At 37.9% G+C, this 13,651-nt stretch overlaps 1 protein-coding gene across 6 annotated transcripts in view; it reads right to left on the minus strand.

The window, feature by feature from the left end:
• Positions 1 to 1,055: 1,055 nt before the first annotated feature.
• Positions 1,056 to 13,651, minus strand: part of KLHL13 (kelch like family member 13) — a 197,573-nt gene continuing 184,977 nt past the window's right edge. For all 6 annotated transcript variants that reach the window (XM_005227425.5, XM_010821318.4, XM_024988078.2 and 3 more), the window contains 2 exon segments: positions 5,111 to 5,224; positions 1,056 to 2,647 (listed from right to left, as the gene is read on the minus strand). In XM_005227425.5, coding sequence (XP_005227482.1) covers positions 2,160 to 2,647; positions 5,111 to 5,224 — 602 coding nt within the window. In that variant the 3' untranslated portion in view covers positions 1,056 to 2,159.

A 13,651-nucleotide genomic window follows, 5' to 3' on the forward strand; every position in this document is an offset into this window, starting at 1 on the left:
AATGCACTGTGGTGGCCTGAATGCAAAGGCAGTCCAAGAAACAGGAGATATATGTATACATATAGCTGATTCACTTTGCTATACAGTAAAAACTAACACATTATGAAGCAACTATACCCTAATGAAAACTAATTAGAAAAAAGAATAATCCTGCCAAAGAAGGTCTTTCAAACTAGGCCTCTCCTAACATTCAAAAGTACCACTGATGGGAAAATGGTTTTCTTTGTTATGATTAACTCAAGACAAAGGTAGTGACAGGGTACTGCCAATTACCCACTGGTTAAGAACTTTGGTGATACTCGTTGGTCTGAAATAGCTCAAAATTTTAACCTGGTCATTTAACCTGGTCATTTGCAGATGAAGTAGGAAAAATCATACACACGGCCCTAACATAATGATCAGACAATAACCTACAAAATCTTTTTCTTTATAATCCTTGGTTGAGAACAAATCTCTTAGGTTATTTTACATGATCTCTTCTTGTTAGACAAGATGGATCTTCTCGAAGAGCAGGGAAACTGACTTCAGAAATTCCATTGCTCTTGTGGTTTAGACATATTACCCTGTGGGGATGGAGAGAGGCCAATGAGCATCTTCTACAAACTATTTTAAGTGAAAGTTGCTCAGTCATGTCTGACTCTTTGCGACCCCATGGACTACACAGTCCATGGAATTCTCCAGGCCAGAATACTGGAGTGAATAGCTTTGCCCTTCTCCAGGGGATCTTCTCAACCCAGGAATCGAACCCAGGTCTCCTGCATTGCAGACTATTTTGCGTTGGCCAAAGACTTCTGTAAGATGGATATGAAAAAACTGAATGAACTTTTTGGTTAACCCAATGACTCCTCAAAAACAACCAACAAGGAGTTTTCACCAATGAAGCTGGACCTGGTCAAATTCTTTCTTCCTTGAATGAAAGACAATAGTATTCAGTAATCCAAGCTGTTCAGTACTCTTAAGTTCTGATCATTTAGATCTTGGCACACTAAAAAAAAAAAAAGATATTTAATAAAAGGAAGTCAAATCAGACAATAATAGAATATCTCACACCAAAATGACATCAAATGTTTTTTATTGAACAAAAAAGATAGAACATGGAAATTGAATTCACTGAGCAAAAGCAGCTCACCAGATGAAGCTGCTATATTGTGTGCTAAATAATCTTATGAACTGAGTATACAGAATACATATAATATGTAAGTTATCGCAACAGCAAAGGAGAAGGTGTAGAATACAGTTTTGGAGGGAAAAATCTGGTCAAATGACAAATTTAGTTGCTCAAAATTTCTAGCCCTTGTCCACCTAAATTCAGTATGATTCTACATATGTGCATTCAGTATGTGCATACTGAATTCCCATTTTAACTGAAGCTGCTTTTTGGAAGAAATTTAAAAGTATTTATTTTTTTGCATTAATTTGACATTCTAGTCAATTTTTTTAAATTTCCTTTTTGACATATATGTGTGCATGTATTTTTACACACTTAAAAACCCCCAAACCCTTGTTTACAAGTTGAGGGGTCATGCTGTTTTTTTAAAATTAAGATCGGTGAATTTCAATGATTATTTCTCCTGTGCATCTAAGAAATTGGATGTGTTTTCAATGCACCCCCACAGACAGGAGGGCTGACAGATATGTCAAAAATACTTTATGGAAAGAGGCAGGTAGCTCATGCGAGTTGGCAACCTTTTGTCTGGTGTCTCCTGTTGGAACTAGCTGTCTCCCTTTAACATCTCACAGTCAAAGATGAAAGGAAAACTTTTTACTTTGAAGCCTAGTTAGCACAGTTGCACACTTACTATAATCCACCTTTTAACTTGGTTTTTTGGGCTTTTCTAATGTAAGATGACAAACACCTTACACCCAGTACACAGCATCAAAAAGTACTGAAGAAACATCTTATAGACAATACTTTTTTTTTCTTGTATGTTAAATATCAGCTTCTATGGGATATATTTCCAGAATGGTTTGTTACCACTTTATAAACACTCGAAGCCAAACAAACAGCACAAAGAACATCAATGTCTTTTTTTCCAATATTTGTATCAATTACTGGAGGATAATCCTAACATACACTACTTAAGGGGAGGGGGCAAAAGAAGAGGATTCATGACACACTGCAAAGATAGGACTACAGCATCTTAGTTGCAGGGACGATCTTATGGTGCAGAAAGAGGGGACTCTCTAGAAGGTGATGGTGTGGTTTCTTCAGGTGGAAAAACCGTGAGTGTGCAAGCTCGGATGCCACCCAGGGATTCTGGGAGATCAAATACCTTATGCCATTCATCTTTATCTGGATCATATTTCTGCACGATCTCTACCATACAACGATTATTCCACGAATACCCACCAACCACGTAGATTTTATTTTCAAAGACAGCGACCCCAACATCACTCTGCCCTCTTAACATAGCAGCAATTGGGGTCCACTGGTCAAGGATCGGTGAGTAGTATTCACAGCTTAGGACGTCGTCATAATCACTGGTTCCTCTGAAGTGATTGCCGCCGATGACGTAGAGCCTTTCTCCCACAGTGCACATGCAATGCAGACCTCTGACAGTGGTCATTGGCGCCTTCTGGATCCATTTGTCAGTATCAGGGTCAAAGCACATGAGCTCCTTTTGGAAAGTGTCATGAGTAATTCCTCCTAAAGAATGAAAATTATTGGTGGGAGGTAAACAGATTAATATGAAAATGCAAAAGTTAATAGAAGGCTCTCTGTCACAGATAATTAACTTCTAGCCACATATTATGACATTTTAGAGTTTATCATGTGTGTTCTTATACATGTCTGCCCGCTATAACAACTTTCTTTGGATTAAAAATAAAGAAAATAATATTTTCCTCTCCTTAAAGAACAAAAGTGTAGCTTATATTATTGTAATGACTTTCTCAGAGACCCAAGGGATTTAAGAGGCTTTACAGAACGAAAATATATTTTGGCTACTTTTCAAGTTGAGTTTACAGTAAATCCCATCTACAAAGCATCATTCACTCCTGCTGCTCGTTAAATGCTAGGTGTTCCCTTCCTCATTTGTCAATTAAGAATGGCCACTCTAGTTCTCGAGTTAGGATTTTGACTATGAATTGAAATAAATAACAATGCTTTGGAAAAGTCAAAAGTGTTATGCAACTATACAGGCTTACATGAATATTCAGAACTGTTTTTGTAGACCTGTCCTCTCTTAAAAATTTAAAGAATTAGAATGCTGAATATACCTGGAATTTTGTATGTACAGTGATTTGTTGCTGATCTATTGAGTCCATAACATCTATAAAACATATTTTTAGATCATATTTCAATCAGTCTGTACAATGAAAATATCAAACTATGTGTTTGCAGATTAGGGAGAAAACTAAACTAAGCTTCAGCCACATCATTCAAAGCTCTACTATCTGGGGGCCAGATGGCCATCACTAGGTTGTTGGTTTTTTTCTTCTTTTCTATATTTTCTTCTGTACTTCACTGAGTTCCCAGCAAACAAAACAGTGCTGTTTGGTTTGAAAATCAGCTGTGGTTTCCAGCCTACTCTTGACTGGGAAGGTCATTTGTGTAATATATGCTAGTTATGCCAAATCACCACTAGAACAATTCGAATGTCATTTTTTTCCCACCAGAGAAATTGCAGCTCTCATTATAATAGCATAGCAGCCACACACATAAAATAGGTAGATGGTGTAAATCATTGATTAGTGGAACATATCATTTCCTGGAAAGCTCTTTCAATATAAGACGTCCCATAGTTTGCTCATAAATTTCACACCAGAAACCTGCCAATCACACACTAAAGGCCTTTCACTGATCCTTCTTGATTACAGATTTCATTAAGGCAGCGTTCAGAGACTCAGACCACAAACATCACCTTAATGCCTTTGTTCTCTAATAATGTAGCTGCTGGCTTGGCACTGGCCGACCTTCAAAAGAGGGAAAATTGTCAGAGGTAGACTCTGTCAGGGCCAAATGGCAAGAACCTATCAGAGTCAAATCCAAATACTGGAAGTGAACATAACATTAAAATAGGACTCATTTCTACATTCTACATAAGGATGATTTGAACACTAACAGTTTGTGTTACTGTAACACTGAGCCAACTGTAGTCTTTTCATAATTTTTTATTAGAAAAATATATGTGAATGTGGCCAAAATACAGGTAATCAACACAGAATTATTTATGCAATGACACCACAGTAGAACCCAATATAATACTCAGGACAAGAGAAACATGTTATGGGTTGCACTAAATTAGGTCTTCCCTCGTGGCTAGGTCAGTAAAGAGTTTGCCTGCAATGCGGGAGACCTGGGTTCAATTCCTGGGTTGGGAAGATCCCCTGGAGAAGGAAATGGCAACCCACTCCAGTATTTTTGCCTGGAGAATTCCATGGACAGAGAAGCCTGGTGGGCTACAGTCCATGGGGTCACAAAGAATCAGACGACTGAGTGACTAGCACAAATGAGAAAATGAATATTATTATGCATTATATGTATACTGGAAGCAAGTTTTGTGCACAGTAGAGCTCACATGTTATATAATGATATATTTCCTCATGGAGTTTAGCCGAATTCTAAACAGAAATGAATTAATGCTTGTTATAGAGACTATGAATGGTGGTTATTAGAGTATTAGACTATGGACTAAGGGGGCTGAAAGGCACGTTGGAGAAGCTGAAAACTTACCAATTTCTTTTAAGTATTACAGTAGGATTGGCTGGCTGCTAGTCTTATAAAATTTTATAATACCAAAGGCTGCTGCTGCTAAGTCACTTCAGTCGTGTCCGACTCTGTGCGACCCCATAGACGGCAGCCCACCAGGCTCCCCCATCCCTGGGATTCTTCAGGCAAGAACACTGGAGTGGGTTGCCACTTCCTTCTCCAATGTGTGAAAGTGAAGTTGCTCAGTCGTGTCCAACTCTTAGCAATGCCATGGACTGCAGCCTACCAGGCTCCTCCGCCCATGGGATTTTCCATTACATACAAATGTACACAAAAATACATTCTAAAACCTACAATTATATTTTGATTATCCATTTCCTGGATTATTAACACTATATGGAAAGATGGCAACATAGTAAAAATCTATGTATTATATGAATTGCATTTGCAATTATTTACCTGATATATACATTACGCCTCCATACACAGTTCCAGCATGGCCATAGTGGGGCTCACTCATTTTGGCAACATAGGTCCATTCGTTTGTTCTCGGATTGTAACATTCTACTGTAGCTGTTGTTTAAAAAATAAAAAAGAAGAATGAATGGATTTTAAAATATGATTTATAATTTCAAATTTAGCAATAAATTATTTTTCCCTTAGGTGGAACAATAATAATATCCTCATAACTGAAATATTTCTATTTAGGTATGAGATATTCTTGGGGGTCAGATATTAATTATTGAGATTTTGCAATTAATATGAATTGTTAATATATTGAGACATGTTATATCAGACTATTTAATGTAATAATATAACACACTTCTGTCACTGCAGAAATCACTAGACTTTCTTTTCTTCTAGGATCTTGTTACATCTTTATAATTTGATACTTCTCCCATTTCTTTGCTCTAAATATGTGGGAAGAAAAGATGAAAAAAATTACAAGGAAGAAAAACACTTTGATTCTATATGATACACCATATAGGAAACAAAGGTTAACAGATACGAAGCAAAAGTTTAAGTTGATAATGAAATTATGCACACTGCCTGGTGTATGTTTTGATGCCTATTGTTTATTTCATACCAAGACTACAAAATTGACACAGACAATAATTTTTCAGTATTTATACATTAAAGCCAATAGTTTACCACTGCAGCCAGTACTGCTCTAACTTGAAGATGACTGGCAGCATAATAAAATTTTTATTAGGGGTACTTCCTCTCAGCAATAAATTTTCATCCTTAACACAGAGTATTTGAGAAGTGACCTCAACTTATTTAACTATCAATCTGTTATAACATCAAGACTAGAACCAATGACAGTCTAGACAGATAAAAAATGTAATCTTTTTTAAAAGGCAGAATAGGGATGTTAGGAGGTCTCTGATCAACAGCACAAAATTAGGATTGACTTGAAAAGTTTATACTTTTTATTGCAGATGCTGCCACTTGTTAATCCAACTGCTTGTCTCCACTAACCCTGCTTTTTTCTTACTAAGAGAATCACAACACTGCTCAGGAAAGCACTGTGCCAAACTCAAAATAAAATTCAAATCTGCAGGTTCCTGCAGGTCCTGTGAAGCTGGAATTGATGGCATGACATATTTGTAGGCAATGGAATGCAAGTAGGAGGATACAGAGTGGGGCTATTTGATCAAGTCACTGGAATAAAACTTGGCTGCTGCTGCTGCTGCTGCTAAGTCACTTCAGTTGTGTCCGACTCTGTGCGACCCCACAGACGGCAGTCCACCAGACTCCCCCATCCCTGGGATTCTCCAGGCAAGAACACTGGAGTGGGTTGCCATTTCCTTCTCCAATGCATGGAAGTGAAAAGTGAAAATGAAGTCGCTCAGTCGTGTCCGACTCTTAGCGACCCCATGGACTGCAGCCTACCAGGCTTCTCCATCCATGGATTTTCCAGGAAGGAGTACTGGAGTGGGATGCCATGCAGCAAAATGCAACCCTAATTGATAAGTCATCTTTTGAACAAGTTTTCCTATTTAAAAAATAATACTACTGTGAGAACAGGCAAAACTAGAGACAGATTGAAGAGATTAATTTTCTCTTTTCAATAATTTCATCAAATTCACTAAACAAACTATTTACTTCTCCTCTAACAAAACCTATATTATACCACTTCTTATATCCCATTACTGATTTCCTTTTCTACTTTAGTTTTGAATTTTCAGTCTTATTTCAAAGGTTTTTACTATTTTTTTTTTTTAATCTCTTGTTAGTTTTGTTCATTGCTTTGGGCTTGGAACCTTACCAACTCTATTTTTTCTAAATCTTTTCATCAGGTAGCAACATTCTACAAAATCTTTCCCCAAAATAAGGACTACTGCCACAATGAATGACAAGCTAAAACTGCTCTAATACTGTTTGTGATTATTTTCAATCACTGGATGTCTTCTTGAGTGTTCAGTTCCATTTGCCGTCAGCATGGCTTTCACCTAACTGACAAACAAAATCCTACTGAATGTATATCAGTAGCACCCTCTTTACACTTATAGTGGATCTAATACATTGACTGGCATCAGCAAAGTAGTTAATAGTAGGGTTTTATTTGATAAAGGAATATAGTCCAATCACACATCCTTTCAGTAAAAGGGTTTTAATGACTTCTGGACATCATCTTTTCCATCTATTTGATGTCAAAGGATAGGTTTTATTATAGTTTCATGCTTTTCTTAATGAATTCTCTCTTGAACTTTGAAATTTCTAGACTGTTACAGTCTTTTCTAATGTCTAATTCAATCTATTTTGAAGTAGTTTCCATTAGTTTGCTCTTATTTTTTAAAGGAGAGCTAGAAGTTGAATAGCTATTCACTCTTCATGATTATTAAAATCTTCCTACGTAGAAAGATAATGCTATTCTTCTATCAGTGAGTTAACTGCATTTTTTTTTGGGTAATGGGGGTTATAAGAATCCATCTATACTTTCTCATATAGGAGCCCTTTAAGGGTAAGATGGTTATTAAGCACCAATAACACAACAAGTATATAATAATTCATCATCCCTAAATTGCCTTAGTCTCTGTGGGGTCTCTGGGCCCTGATGCGTACAAGGTATGTTTGAGCCCTCTGAGCACCTCTGGCAGGTATGGGGTTTGATTCTAAATGCAATTTTACCCCTCCTACTGTCTTGCTGGGGCTTCTCCTTTGTTCAGACTTAAATTGAAGACAGTAGGGAAAACCACTAGAGCATTCAGGTATGACCTAAATCAAATCCGTTACGATTATACAGTGGAAGTGACAAACAGATTCAAGGGATTAGATCTGATAAACAGAATGCCTGAAGAACTATGGATGGAGGTTCGTGACATTGTACAGGAGGCGGTGATCAAGACCATCCCCAAGAAAAATAAATGCAAAGGCAAAATGGTTGTCTGAGGAGGCCTTATAAATAGCTATGAAAAGAAGAGAAGCAAAACTTAAAGGAGAAAAGGAAAGATATACCCATCTGAATGCAGAGTTTCAAACAATAGAGAGATAAGAAAGCCTTCCTCAGTGATCAGTGCAAAGAAATAGAGCGAAACAATAGAATGGGAAAGACAAGAGATCTCCTCAAGAAAATTAGAGTTACCAAGGGAACTTTTCATGCAAAGATAGGCACAATAAAGGACAGAAATAGTATAGACCTAACAGAAGCAGTGGAGAAGGCAATGGCACCCCACTCCAGTACTTTTGCCTAGAAAATCCCATGGATGGAGGAGCCTGGTAGGCTGCAATCCATGGGGTCGTTAAGAGTCAGACATGACTGAATGACTTCACTTTCACTTTTCACTTTCATGCATTGGAGAAGGAAATGGCAACCCACTCCAGTGTTCTTGCCTGGAGAATCCCAGGGATGGGGAAGCCTGGTGGGCTGCCATCTCTGGGGTCGCACAGAGTCAGACACAACTGAAGCAACTTAGTAGCAGCAGCAACAGAAGCAGAAGATATTAGGAAGAGGTGGCAAGAATACACAGAAGAACTGTACAAAAAAGGTCTTCATGACTCAGATAATCACAATGGTGTGATCACTCACCTAGAGCCAGACATCCTGGAATGTGAAGTCAAGTGGGCCTTAGGAAGCATCACTAAGAACAAAGCTAATGGAGGTGATGAAATTCCAGTTGAGCTATTTCAAGTCCTAAAAGATGATGCTGTGAAAGTCCAGCAATCTGGACTTTATGCCAGCAAATCTGGAAAACTCAGCAGTGGCCACAGGACTGGAAAAGGTCAGTTTTCATTGGAACCCCTAAGAAAGGCAATGCCAAAGAATGCTCAAACTACTGCACAACTGCACTCATCTCACACGCTAGCTAAGTAATGCTCAAAATTCTCCAAGCCAGGCTTCAACAGTACGTTAAGCGAGAACTTTCAGATGTTCAAGCTGGATTTAGAAAAGGCAGAGGAAACAGAGATCAAATTGCCAACATCCGTTGGATCAAAAAAGCAAGAGAGTTCCAGAAAAACATCTACTTCTGCTTTATTAACTATTCCAAAGCCTTTGATTGTGTGGACCAGAACAAACTGTGGAAAATTCTGAAAGAGATGGGAATACCAGACCACCTGACCTGCCTCTTGAGAAATCTGTATGCAGGTCAAGAAGCACCAGTTAGAACTGGACATGGAACAACAGACTGGTTCCAAATTGGGAAAGGAGTACGTCAAGGCTGTATATTGTCACCCTGCTTATTTAACTTATATGCAGAGTACATCATGAGAAATGCTGGGCTGGATGAAGCACAAACTGGAATCAAGATTGCTGGGAGAAATATCAATAACCTCGGATATGCAGATGACACCACCTTTATTGCAGAAGTGAAGAACTAAAGAGCCTCTTGATGAAAGCGAAAGAGGAGAGTGAAAAAGTTGGCTTAAAGCTCAACATTCAGAAAACTAAGATCACAGCATCCAATCCCATCACTTCATGGGAAATAGATGGGGAGACAGTGGAAACAGTGGCTGGCTTTATTTTTATGGGCTCCAAAATCACTGCAGATGGTGACTGCAGCTATGAAATTAAAAGACGCTTACTCCTTGGACGGAAAGTTATGACCAACCTAGACAGCATATTAAAAAGCAGAGACATTACTTTGCCAACAAAGGTCTGTCTACTCAAGGTTATGGTTTTTCCAGTCGTCATGTATGGATGTGAGAGTTGGACTATAAAGCTGACCCCTGAAGAACTGATGCTTTTGAACTGAGGTTTTGGAGAAGACTCTTGAGCGTCCCTTGGACAACAAGGAAATCCAACCAGTCCATTCTAAAGGAAATCAGTCCTGAATATTCATTGGAAGGACTGATGCTGAAGCTGAAACTCCAATACTTTGGCCACCTCATGTGAAGAGTTGACTCACTGGAAAAGACCCTGATGCTGGGAAAGATTGGGCGGGAGGAGAAGGGGACGACAGAGGATGAAATGGTTGGATGGCATCACTGGCTTGAGTTTAAGTAAACATGAGTTTGAGTAAACATGAGCTTGAGTAAACTCCAGGAGTTGGTGATGGACAGGGAGGCCTGGCGTGCTACAGTCCATGGGATCACAAAGAGTCGGACACGACTGAGTGACTAAACTGAACTGATCCCTAAATTTGTCTTCTTCCAGCTAGATAACCCATCTCCTTTAGCTTTTCCCATCTTTTAATCCTTATTGTCAACCTTTGGCTTTCTCCAGGTAGGATTGTTATTGTCATTAGTAAAATCAATATATTGTTTTAAAATAGAATACATGTAATTAACAAGTATATATTCATATCCTTATTTCTATTTTCCATATTTACAAAGCAACAAGATGTTAGTATCAACCACATTGACGGGGGAGGCAACAAGAGATGAGCAAGCAAGGAGCTGGAGCCACAGAGCAGTGAGTCCATCACAGTCTATGACAGGTGGGAATGGTAATGAGGTAATTGGGAAAATCTAGAACAGGGAAGGTCAGGCAAACTACAACCTTAAGCCAAATCCAGTATGTCATCTGCTTTTGTATGTCCCACAAGATAGAAACACAAATTGCTTTCACATTTTTAAATAGCTGGAAAAAAAATCAAAGAAAAATATTTTGTGTAATATGAAAATTATATGGGATTCAAATTTCTGTGTTCATATATAAAGCTTTATTGGAACACAACCTCACTCATTTGTTTATAAACAAACTGTCTAAAGTTGCTTTCACAACACAATGGCAGAGCCGATTAGTTGTGACAGAGATCCTATAGCCTGGAAAATCAAGAAGATTTCCTTCCTGGCACTGTACTGTGTATTCTAGAGAATCATCTTCAGTAGTCTGGTGGCCTGGTATGTAAATTAGAGATCCTCTCTAATTTAAGAAATTCAGTTAGGTTGGCTGTTTCACGTATCTCAGGGACTCTGATATTCTCAGGTGATTACACTGGAGTTCAGAATTTACCTGTTCTTTGAGATTAGGAAAGAGATTAGTCCTGAAGAAAATTATTTGCATAATGAGGGCTCTCAGAAAGTGGGGATGGTCTCTAGAATCCTAGAGTGCCAGTTAGTAATATGTCACTTAATAAAGAAACTGCAAATCTATTAAGGGATATGGAGGTATCTGATAAATTTCAGTACTTTTATTGTATATTTATTTGGAAAAATTTAACAAAGGGTTACTTCATTATTTGGAACTTTGACTTATTAATATTTAACTGCAGTGAAAGATACCTGAGCTGTCATATTTCTCCTCAATACAGAAAACTTCAATGAAAGATTGATTTCTTATATGATGCAATTTTGAAAGATACCAGAAATAACTGACTCCTTTTTCTCTTAAGTGACAGCTACTCTAAGCTTTCCCCAGTTTCCCATTGTTCCCAATGTCAAAAGAAAGTAGCATTTCTAAGGAATTATATTTTAGCAATAAATCAGGCTCTAACACACAAACACTATTATTATTGTTTGATGGACTATGGGCTTGGGTCCATACACTCCATGGAAAGATTTTAAAAGGGCAAATCCACTTAAATGATCTAAAATGTCTTGTAGATGCTGCCACTGTCTTCTTTTCATCATTATACAGAGGCAGTGATTATTGTGTATATAAAGAATAAATGATGTACTGATACTAATGAACCGGTTAAACTGTGAAATGATTTACCTATCAATCCGTTTTTCCTGACACCCATTCCTATCCCCTTCTCTATTTATACTGACATATGAATATGTCAACATAATCAGTTAAGGTGGGAATATTAAGTTATTACAACAGATGTTAGAGTGGAGTGGAGGGAGGGGGTTTCCATTAAAAACCATTTACAGAGCAGGATTGAAGGCAAAAGGAGAAGGGGGCAGCAGAGGATGAGATAGTTGGATGGCATCACTGACTCAATGGACATGAGCAAGCTCTGGGAGATGATGAAGGACAGGGAAGCCTGACATGCTGCAGTCCATGGGGTTGCAAAGAGTCGAACACGACTGAACAACAACAACGGAGCAGGAGAGCACACTGATAATGTTTCTCTGGACGGGTTACACTGGGTTTGCTCACCTCAACAATACAGAATGTGACGAGATGTGTCTGTCTACTTCTTACTTCTACGTGGGTATAAAATAGGGGGAACTCAAAGGTGTGGGGTGAGTCAGAAAAAAAAATATGAAGCTTCTTGCTCCTTGGTTTTATGTAATGGCTCTTTTGGGCCTGAAGATTCTCCTGGAATCAAGACTCTCAACTGAAGTGTACTTAATAAGTCAATCACATGATTTTTTTAAAAAAACTTCCCATATATTTTAACTTAAAATATGTACCATAGGGACTTCCCTGGTCATCCAGAGGATAAGCCTCTGCATTCCCAATGCAGGAGTCATGGATTTAATCCCTGGTCAGGGAACCAAGATTTTATATACTGTGTGGCACAGCCAAAAACAATTAAAACAATATGTAACACAGAATGGATTTGCTGGGTATGCTAATTTTAAGGGAAGCAATCCTTTTCTACAAAAGTTTAGTCACTTCTAGATTCTAGGAGATAATTTCTTCAAAGGAAAAGAAATACTAAGTAGTTGGCCTCAATGGAATTATAGTTCTCTTTTGATAATGAGGGTTTGTATCCATAGTATAATCATACATTCCTTTATGAAAATGCAGTTGATGAATTAAGATAAAAGTGGACCTATACTTATCATTTAGAGTGGAGAGTATTCTTTTTAGAACATGTAAATCATTATCCTTAAGTTTAAGCTCTGGGTGATTGTGTTTCAAGTCTAACTATAATCCAAGAGTAATAAATTTAGGACTCACACGTGAAAAGCATGATTCTCTTGTATCCTGTAACTTTCAAACTGAAACACAGAATACTGTTTTTAATAAGAGATGAAGGGGGTGATTTCTGAAGGGCAAGGAAGCCAGTCACTTGCCCAACAAGGTAGTCTACTTGTTGTTCCCAATTGAGTATAATGTGGGAAGAACTCAAACAGGGTGAGGATTAAGTCAGAAGAAAGAAGCCTCTCACCTTAGTCTTATGTAATGACTTTCCTTGGCCTGAAGACGATAAATTCTCAGAAGAGTAAGGCCTCTAATTAATATTAGGAAAAATATATTGAAGACTTAATAGCTGCATATTAACAGGGGTGTTAAAAATCACCAAGCAAGCAGTGACTGAAAACTGGAGCAATTTCCTTAGAGAAAAGAAGTTTCAAAATGGCCACTGATTGAGGGGTTTGATGACCTATAAATTGTAAACTTGTAAAGATTATTTTATATAAGTGGTTTTTCTAAGAAAGTGCCAAGTCACCACTTGCCTCTTCTGCTTATTTTAAGATACCATAAATTTAAAAGAGTATAATAACATGTAAATAATGTGTGTGGGTTAACTGAGGAAAGGACAGCTCTACATGAAGGGTATTCATGTGTCAAGTGCTTTTAGAAGTCTGATTATTAAAATACACTGGAAAACCTGTCTGCTTCATGATTCTGAAAGCTAGTCCAACAATCTGGGAAGTCTGGCCTTAGAAGAAATATCATTGTGACAACAAGGGAAAAAAAAAAAATGGGTAGAA

Source organism: Bos taurus, chromosome X (assembly GCF_002263795.3).
Source record: "Bos taurus isolate L1 Dominette 01449 registration number 42190680 breed Hereford chromosome X, ARS-UCD2.0, whole genome shotgun sequence".
In the NCBI taxonomy this organism is placed as follows: Eukaryota; Metazoa; Chordata; class Mammalia; order Artiodactyla; family Bovidae; genus Bos; species Bos taurus.